The following is a 12,365-nucleotide window of genomic DNA, read 5'->3' on the forward strand; positions in this document are numbered from 1 at the left end:
CTTCCCACGATTCACTAATTGCTTTTGGTGACTGCCAACTCAGTCACTGAGCACACAAATAATTGATTACCACTTTGAACTTAAAACATGTTACCAGAAGTTGTTACTAGAGATTCTGAATTACACTGTGGCACAACAGCAAGGTCCATGGGCAGAATGCTAAGCCACTATTGGTCCTATTTATGTTAGAATAAATAATATTTAAAATGTTGAAATTTCTTTTGCTGTTAATAAAAAAGAAGAGAGGAACAAACACAGAAGTGAAAATACTGCATCACAGGCTTGTAATTTAATGAGAATATTGAATAGGTCTTCTCTGAGAAATTGAAGCAGGTTTAATTCTTTAAAAACTAATAAAATTTTCATCTTGTCTTTTTTAACCCAAATATTAAGAAATACCATATCAGAACAAGGAAATTTCAGAACAGCTATTACCCCTTTTGCAGAAGGAAGCATCACAATATTAGTATAAAAATAATTAAAAATAATGAATCTAATTTTTATGTGCATTTATGAATTTCATGACTGAATCTACTTGGGTTTGTTTTTTTTTTTTTAATTTGCAACATACAGCAAGCACACACAAATAAAAATGTGACTGTCTTGTCATGAAGCTGCCTGAACTTGTGCAGCTGACAGCTAAATCCATAACTGCAGCTATTTTTTAAGTTTCAATGTCCTTGTTTAATTGCAGCTGTCCTCACTTCAAGAGTCCAGATGTTCTACTGAAATCATGATGCAGTTTTTTTATTACAGCTTTTCATCCAGTGCCCCAAACCCATATAGGTCTGTCAGCTAGAAAACAGTGCCTACATGTATCAACCCTGTACATGGGCTCCCATGACTCAGTGTGTTTATAAATAGAGAATTCTGACAAGCATCTATCAAGCTCTGACTGGTTTACTTGTCTTGTTTGCCTCTGAATAATGTTTTGTTTGAAATCTTCCATATTTAAAAAAAACTATGACCATGATTGCATTTCTTGAAGTTATCATTTAATCCCAATTTGTTTGCAGCACTCCTCTGCCTCTGCAAGCATTACTGATGTGGAGAGCTTTTATTGTTCCTCAGCTCTGAAGAATGCAGCATTTGGTGCTTTGGTCAGCTCCCAAAGGAACAGCCTAAAAATATCTCAAGAACAAATAGCATTTGGGAATAAGAAGCCCTTGAAGATTCATTTTCAAACACTGTTTTTTTGAGTAACATGATCTCTACATAACTTTGCTATTAATGCTAGTGACAAAATACTGCAGTTTATCCAGGGAATTCAAAAGCAAAAACTGAAACAAGGCTTGTTTAGATAGCTCATGGATCAAACACTTGAAGTTCAATGCTTGTCAAAACTAAAATATTCAATCCTATCTTCCCAAACAAAAATTACTAATAAAAAACCTTTATTTGAAACGTACTAAAATGAACATCAATTTGATTCAGGATCTCAAAGGAGATAGTTTTGCATAAACTCTTCCACATAACAAGATCAGCATTTCTCTGTTTGTTTTGATCTTCTACAGGCATTTAAATTTTTTATTAGGACAACCACCACAGGGAAACAATAACCAAATAATTTCTTGCATTATGATATTCTCACAACTGAATAACTGGTAGACTTCAAGAAACAGTCTACATTCCATTTAAGAATTTTAAAGTGATATTCAATACTATTAATTAATCACTTTTAAAAAAAGACACTGTCAAGCCTTTAGTAGAATAATTTATTTCTTCAATGACTGAACACACAAGCATGTAAAAAAATATGAAGTAATGCAAAGACCATGCTGTAAAAGTTATTCTAAATCTTAATTCTTCTTCCCTCATGCTGAACCATTCTGGTTACCTTAGCAGAAGTAAACAGGATTTAAGAACACTGCATGCAGAATCCTCTGCTAGGGAAGTCAAAGAGAGCAAAGCTGAGAACTCAAAGTTTATAGTTTTCCTCCTTTCTTACTGCTTAAGCAATAGATACACATATATATATTGCCTTAAAAGGCTAAAAAAACCATTGTGAAAATGTTCTGCAATTCCAAACATTTGGAGTAGTTTCACTTTTTAAAAATGAACGACAGAAGTTAATTTGAGATGCTTTATTTTGACACAAAGTAGTCAAAAAGAGCAACATACCTCACTACAAGATGCTACAGCTCTGTGTAAAGGAGTCAACCATTTGCTGTCTTTGGCATTAACTCTAGCTCCTGTAACAAAAAATAAAAACAACAGAAAATTAAAAGGTATTTACAGAATGACTAAAATATTTTCAAGAAGATATTTTCAAGAAGATATTTTCAGAAAGAGAACGATTTACGTATTCTAATAAAATGAATTTACTTATTCTAGGCATTTCTTTGCATTTTTCATGCAAAAAAAAAGGAATCTTTCCTCCAGTTGAAATCAACCCTTTGAGAAAATTCTTTTAACACTCCCAATAATACTCTTCCACATCAAAATATATTCATATTTTTGTACTAGGTCATCCTCTATAATCTTTTGCCCTTCCAAAGCCACATAAAAGGCTGCTGTGTAAGAAAGATTAACTCCTTGCCTTCACACAGCAACAAAAATCTCATGGTTTCCCATTATAGCTGAAATTCTCTATGAAAATATAGAAAGAGGCTGCATTTACTCCCCACACCTACAGTTTCCTTGTGGTTGCCATGTCTGATGGACAGGTACATAGAATGAGGATGATTCTTCTGTTGGGACTTACTTTGGGAACAAATCTTCACTATTCCAGCAGGTCACCTAGCCCACTCTGGTACCTCCTGGTCCTCTCTTCATGAGACTATCAGCCACACCTCTCCACTTCTGAAAGCACACTCAAGGAACAGCCCTCCCTGTCCCCAGGAAACAAAGCTGCACAAACAGCTCTAAGGGACACAAGCTTGGGTTTGGATTTTAATTTTTTTCTTAATAATAAAAGGAAAGAAGGGTTTGGGAACTTCTTTCCCCTGAAGGAAGCAGCTGAACTACATCTTAACTTCCAGTGAACTCCAACAAACAAGAAAACCTAATGATTAAGATTAATAATTTAATTTATACAGAACCTTGTAGGATATTTATACCCTTACTGGAAACTTACCATCTTTATTTTGAAACTTCTGATATTTTACAGGGATAGCTTAGATAAAATCTTACATTTTTGAGAAAAAGAGTTACAAAATATTGTTGGAAAGAATCACACAGTAACATTAATGCTATGTGACCAGTGCTGATTAACATCTCAAGCTAAACATAATACTGGTATGTCAGAACCAATTGCTGTTTTTTCTATGTAAGGAACAGAAAAAAGGTGGAAGGCCAGTAAGACACAAGATGCCAAAAAGGTTGCTGGTCAAATCAGGATATTCAACTGAGACACAGGGTATTTTGATCAAAGATCTGCACCAGCAAAGAAGTCTCTCCCAGGCTACTTGATCAAGAAACTCAGGAGTGTGTACAAAATCATGGCTGTATATACTAAGCAACACAAATACCTGAGGTCAATTCTCTTGAGTTTCTAATCAATCCATCCCTTTCAGTCATAAGACTAGAACATGGAAGCTGATGCAGGATCCAAATTTCCAGTTTGATCCTAGGTCTTCCACCCACTGAGACTGAGTTTTAACTGCTGGCTACAACTTCAGGGATTTCCCTATTTTCTTATCTAAATTTCAGAATAGGATGTTTTCCTATTTTCCAAAGTGCAAAAGTTTTTGAAAAATAAGACTAGTAAATAGGGAAGAAAGTCCATTTGAAGAAAACCACCACAGTCTATCAAAAGTTTAGGAGACACCACGAGTATCTATTTTTGTCACACGTCCTCAGGAACCAGTGGTGCACTGCAACACATCATGTGCCACAGCAAACTGTACTATATCAAGTCTTGCATAGAACTCAAGTAAAGAAAGAATCTGAGTATTCTAAAAGTCACTAGAAATGCCTGAAGATTTGTGGCAATCTTTCCCAGAAGACAGCAAGTGATGAATGACATCCCAAATATAATGAGGTAATGATTGGTAAGTGAAATTGTAATCAATATATGTCAAAATTATCTGTAATTCTTGATTATATTTCAGGTAATTGATGACCACATTTGGTTTGTAGCAGATGAGATAAAAAGTAAGAGCCAAAATTGTACTCCAAGTTCTACCTGCCTTCACATGCAGCCAACAACCAAAAAATAAAGACTTTGATTTTTCTGAGGAAAATGCATTTGCAAGACTTGGGGTCAGCTCAGATTCATCCAGGTAATGAAGCCCAAGATAGGAAAAGGAAAGTGCCCATCAGAAGAGAAGAAATGCACATTTTCACTCTAAAAAGCAGCAGTTAGCTAAGCTCTAGCTCTCAGTGAAAATGTGCTTAGAGTCCAAGCAGTGTGGAAGTGTTCAGTTTTTACTGATATTTCTGGTACATCTAACACACAGCCTAAAAACTCCACCAGAAGAGAGAAGAAATAAATACAAAAAGATACTGTACAAAAGGTTTTCACGATGATAAGTGAATCACATTTGCTAAGATTAAAAGAAAAGAATATGTAAAAGTAAGAAAGAAAATCATTAAGAAAGCATTAGCCAGAGAAATGTCTAAGGAAATCTGAAGTGATATCTAAAAGCAACGTGGTCCTCTTAATAGAACAAAAATCAACATAGCAAATACCTGCTCCTCATCCCATAAGTGGTCTTCCACCCAAAGAAACAGGGATGCCTAGGTCTAGCACATTGAAACAGTGTAAAATACAGGTGCTAATATAAGTTAACTTTTCAAAATACACAAAAGATTGTAGATTCTCTGACATAAGAAAAAGTTGGCTAAAGTTGACTTTTGATAACAAATCTGAATCCCTGATGGACTTACTTAAGAAAGAACCACCAAGCTTGTTTTTTCCTTCTACAACAAAAACTCTCAAAGAAGCTGCAATATTGTTGTATTGAAAGAAAGTTTTTAAGCAATAATCAGAAAAAATGTACTACCAAAAACCACATATACATTATTAATTTGGAGACTGGGAGATTGCCAGCTTTAGACACATTTAACAAACTAACATTCTAAAATTAATAGAGAGATACTTTGCCCTTAATCATCTCCAAGAAGCCATGCTACTGAGAATCATTTAAATTTCATAAAGGAGCTTTTCCAAACAGCCTTGTATCTGAGGACATAATCCTCCTGTAGGCTGTTCTTTACTGCCTAGCACATGATTTGGGGAAAATGTCACTGCTCCTCCCTGACCCTTCACAGGCTCTCTCAAACCTCTGACAAGTCCTACCATGCAGCAGTGAGGGAATTTACAGCCTTGATCATCTGAGGTAAAGCTCTACTCCAGACCATTGAAAAGAAATGTTACAAAAATGTACACCAAATGTTATACCTCCACTGAATAACTTTTGCTTTAAGATATTGCTTCACATTTGGCTTAAAGAGAGTCTGAACACATGTATGTGTATAACCTACTGCACAGCACTGCAAATGCAATATTATCCCTGTGAAGCTCAACCTGCTGACATGTTAACCAGGGCATTTCTCACATTTCAAATGCCAGCTATGAGCAGTCTGCTCTTTCAAAGCACAGTACAGTGTATCTTAATTCCCGTGTGGAAAAAAAAATAAAAACAAAAAACAACCCTAATAAACTGCTGTTCTCCCCCTCTCTGCCTCTGTCTCTTGGATCTTCCAGACTTCAAGGGCCTGGTCTTAGTATGTTTATTAGAACTTCTCATTTGCTTACTACAAAATTTCTTATATTTCAACTATTTTAATGCCACAGAGTTTGCAAAAAAGGATAAGGGTGGTTGTGAGAGCAATCCCAATACTGGAACACAAATATTCAGCTTGAACTTAAGAACCAATCATGCGAACAACCCTCCCCTAAAACAGCACCTTCCACATGAAGTGAATTATTACTTCATATTGGTGCACTAAGCTAAAACATTAAAGAAGATCACCTACTTCATCACTAATTTTGTTAGTACAGCCCAGTAAGGTTACACATCTAGGCAAATATTAAAGCACTTTTGCTCTACAAAAGGCGGGGTGGGAATGAGAGAGAGGTATTACATAATTTTCTTCTTAGTCCCTGAATGTTACATCTCATCTTGCCAAGTTGTATTTGCAAGACTGACAATTAGAAAGACATATTTTACTTAATAAATAAAGTACAGAGGCTACTGAAAAGCTCTGTGATGCTTACTTCTAGCAAATTTATGTTTCAAGAGACAAATTTTCTAATTGAATACGTGCGCTGATTTACAGAATGATCCTGGAGGATTTAATTCCTCCCGCCCACATGTGGCAATTACACATTTAACTGTGCAATTAGCCACCAATTCCTGGCCATATGTTTCTGCATACTTCTTGGTGTCCATATCCTTACATTCCAGTAAGATCTAGCATCTCAACCATCTCTTACAAAGACAGACAAGGAACGACTGGGCAGGAAATGCTGCAAGGAACAACCACGCATCTCTTCCTTCACCCATAAACTGCCACACAACTCTTACACTGTCCTGTCTCACACCACCCCTGTGTTCCTCTCACAAAAACTCTTGCTGTGACACTCCTCCACAGCTCCTCTGCACCAGAACTCTTCCTATTTGGAAATGTCCTCAGAAGACTAATGAATGCAGCGGCTGAATTATGCGTCACTAGTTGGAAATAGATTAAGAAATACAACAGAACTGACAAGACATTTTCATCTTTGTTCACAGTACTGACTTAAGTACTCAATTGCCTTCCACTGTTCTGTTTGCAGTCTGTATTTTTAGCCTCTCAAGGATGGTATTTTCCTTTGTTATTGTACAAGATGTGCTAGTGACTGAGTAATATCATAACATACGCAAAGAAAGCAAAAGTATTTTCATTCAGTTATGCAATACAGACACCCAATGTTTGGTATTTGAAGCTCTGAAATGTCTATTTAGGTGTAAAAGATGTACATAAGATCTTTATAGAGTGCATTTAAGAAAGTAACAAACCTTGTCTTAGAAACTAGCATACTGAAAAAATTTTAGATATAATCTTGGAGAAATTAGGAAGACCTCAGGTATAAATCACTGAAAGTAACAACTAGTCCTACTGTAATAAGATTCTACTTGATTATTTTCCTAATAGCTAGTAATAGGTTGAGAAGTTCTTCCTTTTGAATGATCCACTGTTTTATCTAGAGACAATGACCTTGAAAGCACTTAAACTGGCAAGCAGAAATTCTCAGACCATACTGAGGAATAAACAGATAGAGATGAAAACTTTTCCTTACATAGAAAAATATGTGAACAGTCAGGAGGAGATAAAGAAGTTTTTAAAATATAAGATTTGAGATATGAATTGGAATAATCAATAATAGATAATGGAGTGTAATTTCCTATTGAAAACTTGGATACTTGGAAAATCATTCCTGCAAAAATAATGACCTTATGGAGAGAAAGCTTCTTGCTATTTAAAAGCTAAGTGCATAGCAGAAGATCTATAGAATAGTGAAAAAAATCCAAGAGGAACAGGTCTGGAATCTTTTGTCCAAACAGAATAAGACTTCAAGAACAGTTTTTATTTTTGTTCCTTAAGAAACCAACAAACAAAACATTTCCAAACCCCAAAACAACCCCACAAAACAAATACACATGGAGACACACTGGCCAGAAAAGGAAGGAAAACAACAATCAAGTTGAAGCCATCCTTCCAGGACTTCACTAATTTGTCAATATAAGCCAATTTCCTTTCAGAATTTCAGTTTCTGATGCATCTCAGCCACCGCCCCCTTGAGCTTCAGTGAGCAACATGAGGTTCTCTGACTCAAGCTACTGAACAGTTCTGTCTTTTCCTGAGTCAGCTTAACTTTTTCTGTCAAAGAACATCAGAGCTACTTTCTTCACAGCAACTGACTTTTACTGCTGCCAGGGGGAAGTTAGGCCAGCTTGGAAAAGAAAAACATCGGCCAACAATGCTGTCAAAAGAAGAGGAAGCGGCTGAAAGATACAGTCAGTGTCAAAGGGGCCCCTGTGAAACACCCCCAGCCTGTGGGTACATCTGCAATCCCAACAAAGGGAGCTTCACTCTGCTGGGACTGAGGCAGCAAGAGCCTTCCAGCAGCTGAGCCATGTGACTGCCATGGCATGGATTTCTCATACTCGCAGAGATTCGTAATTAGATGAAAGAAACAGAGGTAGTAGACTGGTGTGACACTGAAGGGTCTTTACTATCTTCCAAAATCTGTTCTGACAACAGTGGCAGTTTTCCAGCATCAGCACGCTTCTTACATTTTCCACCTGACCCAGAGGAAACAAAAACTCGTGGGCTGCCAAACCTTAATGAGATGGAGTTTGACCACACTCACGTAACACTGAGCTTCATGCAGAGAAAATGTTGGGTTAAGCAAACAGCAATGTGTTGTGTTAGTATTTAAGTATCAGTGCAATATAGTAACTAAATCTATTCAGAAGAAAATAACAGACAATTCAAATGTTGATTTTTGTGAATTACACTGATTTCAGTGAAAGCAATAATCATCTCCATGGTATTTTTAGAAAATAAATGGAAAAAATTAGTAATCAAAAGAATACATTGGGTGATCACAATAATTTCTTCTGCTTTTCACATGACACTTCCTGGCACAGTAGACTCTGATGATTAAAAATCATAGGACAGCTAGAAAGAATGATTTTTTTATAAAGCAAGAAGCTTCTCCAGAACAGTTCACATGCCAGACTTAAAGAAGGGTTTGATTTTTTAAATCAGGACTTCTTGGAAAGAACAAAAAGCTGGACATTCAGTTAATTAAGACTTAACTACTATACTTTTCTACTTTTTAGTAGTTTGCCATCATTTACAGTCTTAAAGTCAGTGCAATTATGCCAAGTAGACAGATGTATTTGTGCACCAGGATGCAGAGCTGTACAAAGGTCATAAAAATACAACTGTGAGGAGTGCTACTACTCTTCCCAGAGTAATACAAAAAGGAAAATGCTTCTAAAATTATGATTCTCAAGTGACTAAAATATAAACTTCTGTTCTATCCTTCTGGATGCTACAAATAATCTTCATGCCTCCTCTTGGTCACCTCCCTACACCACAAATCTAGGAATGCTAATTGCTTATCAAGCTACAATCCAAAAGTGAGAGATTATTTGAAAATTTAAACTTCCACAAACTACACTGCTATGAAAAATTGTTGGTAAGACATTCATATCCTCAGGGGACAAGTTTATTAGTGTTCAGTGTCTCAAAATATAAAACCAAAAGGCAATTTAATGTCCAGACCCAAAATGGAGTCAGTAAAGCAATTTCCTTTGATGTTTGGAGCCTGTATGCAAACCATCACCTTCAGACTCCTTGTCCAGCTGAAAGACAATAGGAAAGGTCACAGAGCAACCTTAAGATTTAGTAGAAAAATATCTCAAGAATTCAACAACTAAGTAAGAATGCTCTTGAGACTGAAAATTTACTCCCAAAAAAGTCTGAAAAAGGATGGATCAGTTATATTTTCAGGATGTGCAATATGGGTTACTTAGGTCTGTAGCAAAGTAATATAAAGGCATTGTGACTGCAATATGTGATCCACAATACATATTCGAAAGCAATGTGGATCTCCTGGAGCAGGATGAAAAAGACATTCCAATCAAATTAAAAAACCTATGTGTAAGTAGTCTATAATAACACTTTAAGAATAGAGAATAATAAGAAAGAATCAAGTATAAGCCACCAAATAGTGGGAAGATTAATACTGACTTCAGTAATTTTGAGGTCTAGTTTGAAAAAAGAATAAAAACATCAAAGCAAACAGTCTTTGTAGAATAGTTTGCACAGCAGGAAAACTGTAAAGTGGTTCCTAGTAACATTCCAGCAAAGCTATGTTAGAGGACATTAAAAGTTGCAAAGACAAGCTTTCACAAGGTGAAAAACATTAGGATGAAAGTAGTCCACATTTAATTCACTCCCTTGCACAGGTATGTTACAATAGGTCAGGTAAAGTCACATAACCCAATTTTTCCATGCAAATTTACTACACAGAGGAGATGGTTGCACAGAAATACTATTTATTCAACAAACCACTCTCCTCAATTTTAAAAAAGAGGTCTTGCAACACAACAAACAATTTTCAAGCCTTGCTGCAGTAACAGATGTTCTTTATTTGCTCCTAATGCTCATCTATTACTACAAAATGTAACATTATACATCTGCCTCAAAGGAGAGATTTGATTTCCAGCTGAAACACAACAGATGAACTTTCCTTATCTTTATGAAATGGAGAGGATAAATACACTTAACCTCTGTTCCCCACCTTTCAATTAAGAGAGCTAAAAGACAAATCATAGCTTGTGCATTTTGATACATTTAGACCTGATTTCTCTGAGAAGCAGCTGCCTCAGCACTTCTGATACAGCTGAGTGCTCATACTTCACCAGCCACAAAGATTTCAAATCCAGCGTTCAGAAATGAGGAAGACTAAATTGGTGAATACTTTTTAAATATTTAAGAGGCTTGCCTAAAACTACTGCTTGCAGGGAGGTAATACACAGATTTGTGCCTGAGTATAGCACAGCCTTGCAAACTGAAGAGCCTGAGCACTCAGACATCACTTCCACCCTGCAATTGATGCCTCTCCTCACTCACAACAGCTCACACCTACCTGGGCACCCCTCACTGCACCACCCTGGTTCACTCCCAGTGCAGCCTCTCCCTGGGACTTTCAGGAGGCTGTGCCCTTCCAGCAAGGCACGACATGGAACTGCACTCCACAGCACAGCACATGAGCACACCAAGGGTGGATGGACATCGCCACAGAGCTTTTGATTTTCAGAGTTTTTGATTTTCAACTATCTAATGCATTGTTTTGTTGTAAGCCAATCTTGATTTTCATTAAATAAATGTTATCTGGGACATATCAATGCCTCACATCCTCGCTGAACAATCTGCAGACACTGCAGCACCTACAACCTCTCCTTCATGCAGCTGCTCAGCTTTGCACTACTTGTACAGTTCTAATTCTCACCTCCCTTCTTTGTTCTCCATTTTTCCTTATGCTTAACTCCAGGCTACATGCCCAAATAGCAGGACTAATATTTCTTCTCCTATTGCTTCCCCCCAGCCAGGATCTTGTTCCATTCCCACCTGAACTAGAATTCCCCTCCTTCCATAAGCCCTTTGCCCAAGAAAGGGGTATTTTGTTCTATCACTCATCTGGTAAATGGTCTGAGTTCAGCTAAACCAGACAGAAGATTCCCTCTCAGAAGTCGCTGACTACAACTTTGCAAGGTTTATAACATTGTTAGTTGATGAAGACGGGTCAGTATATATTTTCAAGAGCCACCAGAAATTGCCTTTCTTCTTGATAGGGACAAATGGCACCTTTTTAGATCTTCAAACATTGCACCTTTCCAAAAGGGAACTTTTCTGGACAAAATGTCACTACAGAGTATGTCCATACAGTAGATGTATTAATTAATATCACATCATGTATATTTATGAGATGTAAATATGCTTATATAGAGAGAGTACAAGTAATATATATAACAAAAATATTACATCATATTAAAATTATAACAAATTAAATTATGCCCAGCAAATTCAGTTGAAGGTCTAGAAGTGACTCCTATAATTCTAAAAGTGGTATTTCCTTCAAGCAGAATTTGTAAGAAGGGCTTGATGGGGGGTGGTGGCAGTAGAAATAGCCAGCTTTGCACAGGTAAGGCCTGCAATTAAGCAGACTGAAGATTAAAGTAGTTCTGTGGGACTGCTACAAGTTTTCATCTTTCTATGTAAGCTTGAAGCTCTGTATTATGAATTCAGCCTCAAGCTACTTAATGGGTAGGTCTCTCCAAGATCAAAGACAGTCAATTCAGTCCTTCTGTCATGATGTTCTTCAGGTTTTTGGTTTAGTTTTGTGGTTCTCTACCCTTAAAAAACAACAAAACCAAACCCACAACCCAAAGTATACTGTTTTGCAGAACTTGGAATTTTTATTAGTACAAATAAATAGGGAAAAAAAAGATATTTTAACATTTTCAGCTGGTTCTAATTATATTCTGTTCATTCAAACCAACAGGCAAAGATACTTAAAATAATACAACCAACTCTGAATGGCATCTTTATGTTCAAATGTAATTGCCTTTCTGAAGGGCATTTCAGAATGAAAGAAAAGCTGCTAACACCTACCTGTTCTGTATACACTATTACTTCCTTAAATTAGTGTTGAACTATTGAAAGCTGATCAAGCTACAAATAAAAATAGTTATAACTGAGAAAGCTTTCTACAAAGAAATAATTTAGAGCAGAATTATAGAAACACACAGTATTTTAACACTAATAAATCTAGAAACTAAAATTTCAGTACAAGCATCTTTAATTTCTAGTACATTAAATATCTCAATAAAAACTACACAGACTAAGATGTACATAAA

General features: G+C 36.3%; 1 protein-coding gene across 4 annotated transcripts in view; it reads right to left on the reverse strand.

The window, feature by feature from the left end:
• ANKRD28 (ankyrin repeat domain 28) overlaps nt 1-12,365 on the reverse strand; it is a 120,259-nt gene that overhangs the window by 39,576 nt on the left and 68,318 nt on the right. For all 4 annotated transcript variants that reach the window (XR_010784036.1, XM_066555055.1, XM_066555049.1 and 1 more), the window contains exon 4: nt 2,122-2,192. Coding sequence is in view for 3 of the 4 variants with exons in the window: in XM_066555055.1 (XP_066411152.1) it covers nt 2,122-2,192 (71 nt within the window). In the remaining variant the exon portion in view is untranslated. The remainder of the gene's footprint in view (nt 1-2,121; nt 2,193-12,365) is intronic.

This window comes from Molothrus aeneus, chromosome 1, assembly GCF_037042795.1.
Source record: "Molothrus aeneus isolate 106 chromosome 1, BPBGC_Maene_1.0, whole genome shotgun sequence".
Lineage (NCBI taxonomy): Eukaryota > Metazoa > Chordata > Aves > Passeriformes > Icteridae > Molothrus > Molothrus aeneus.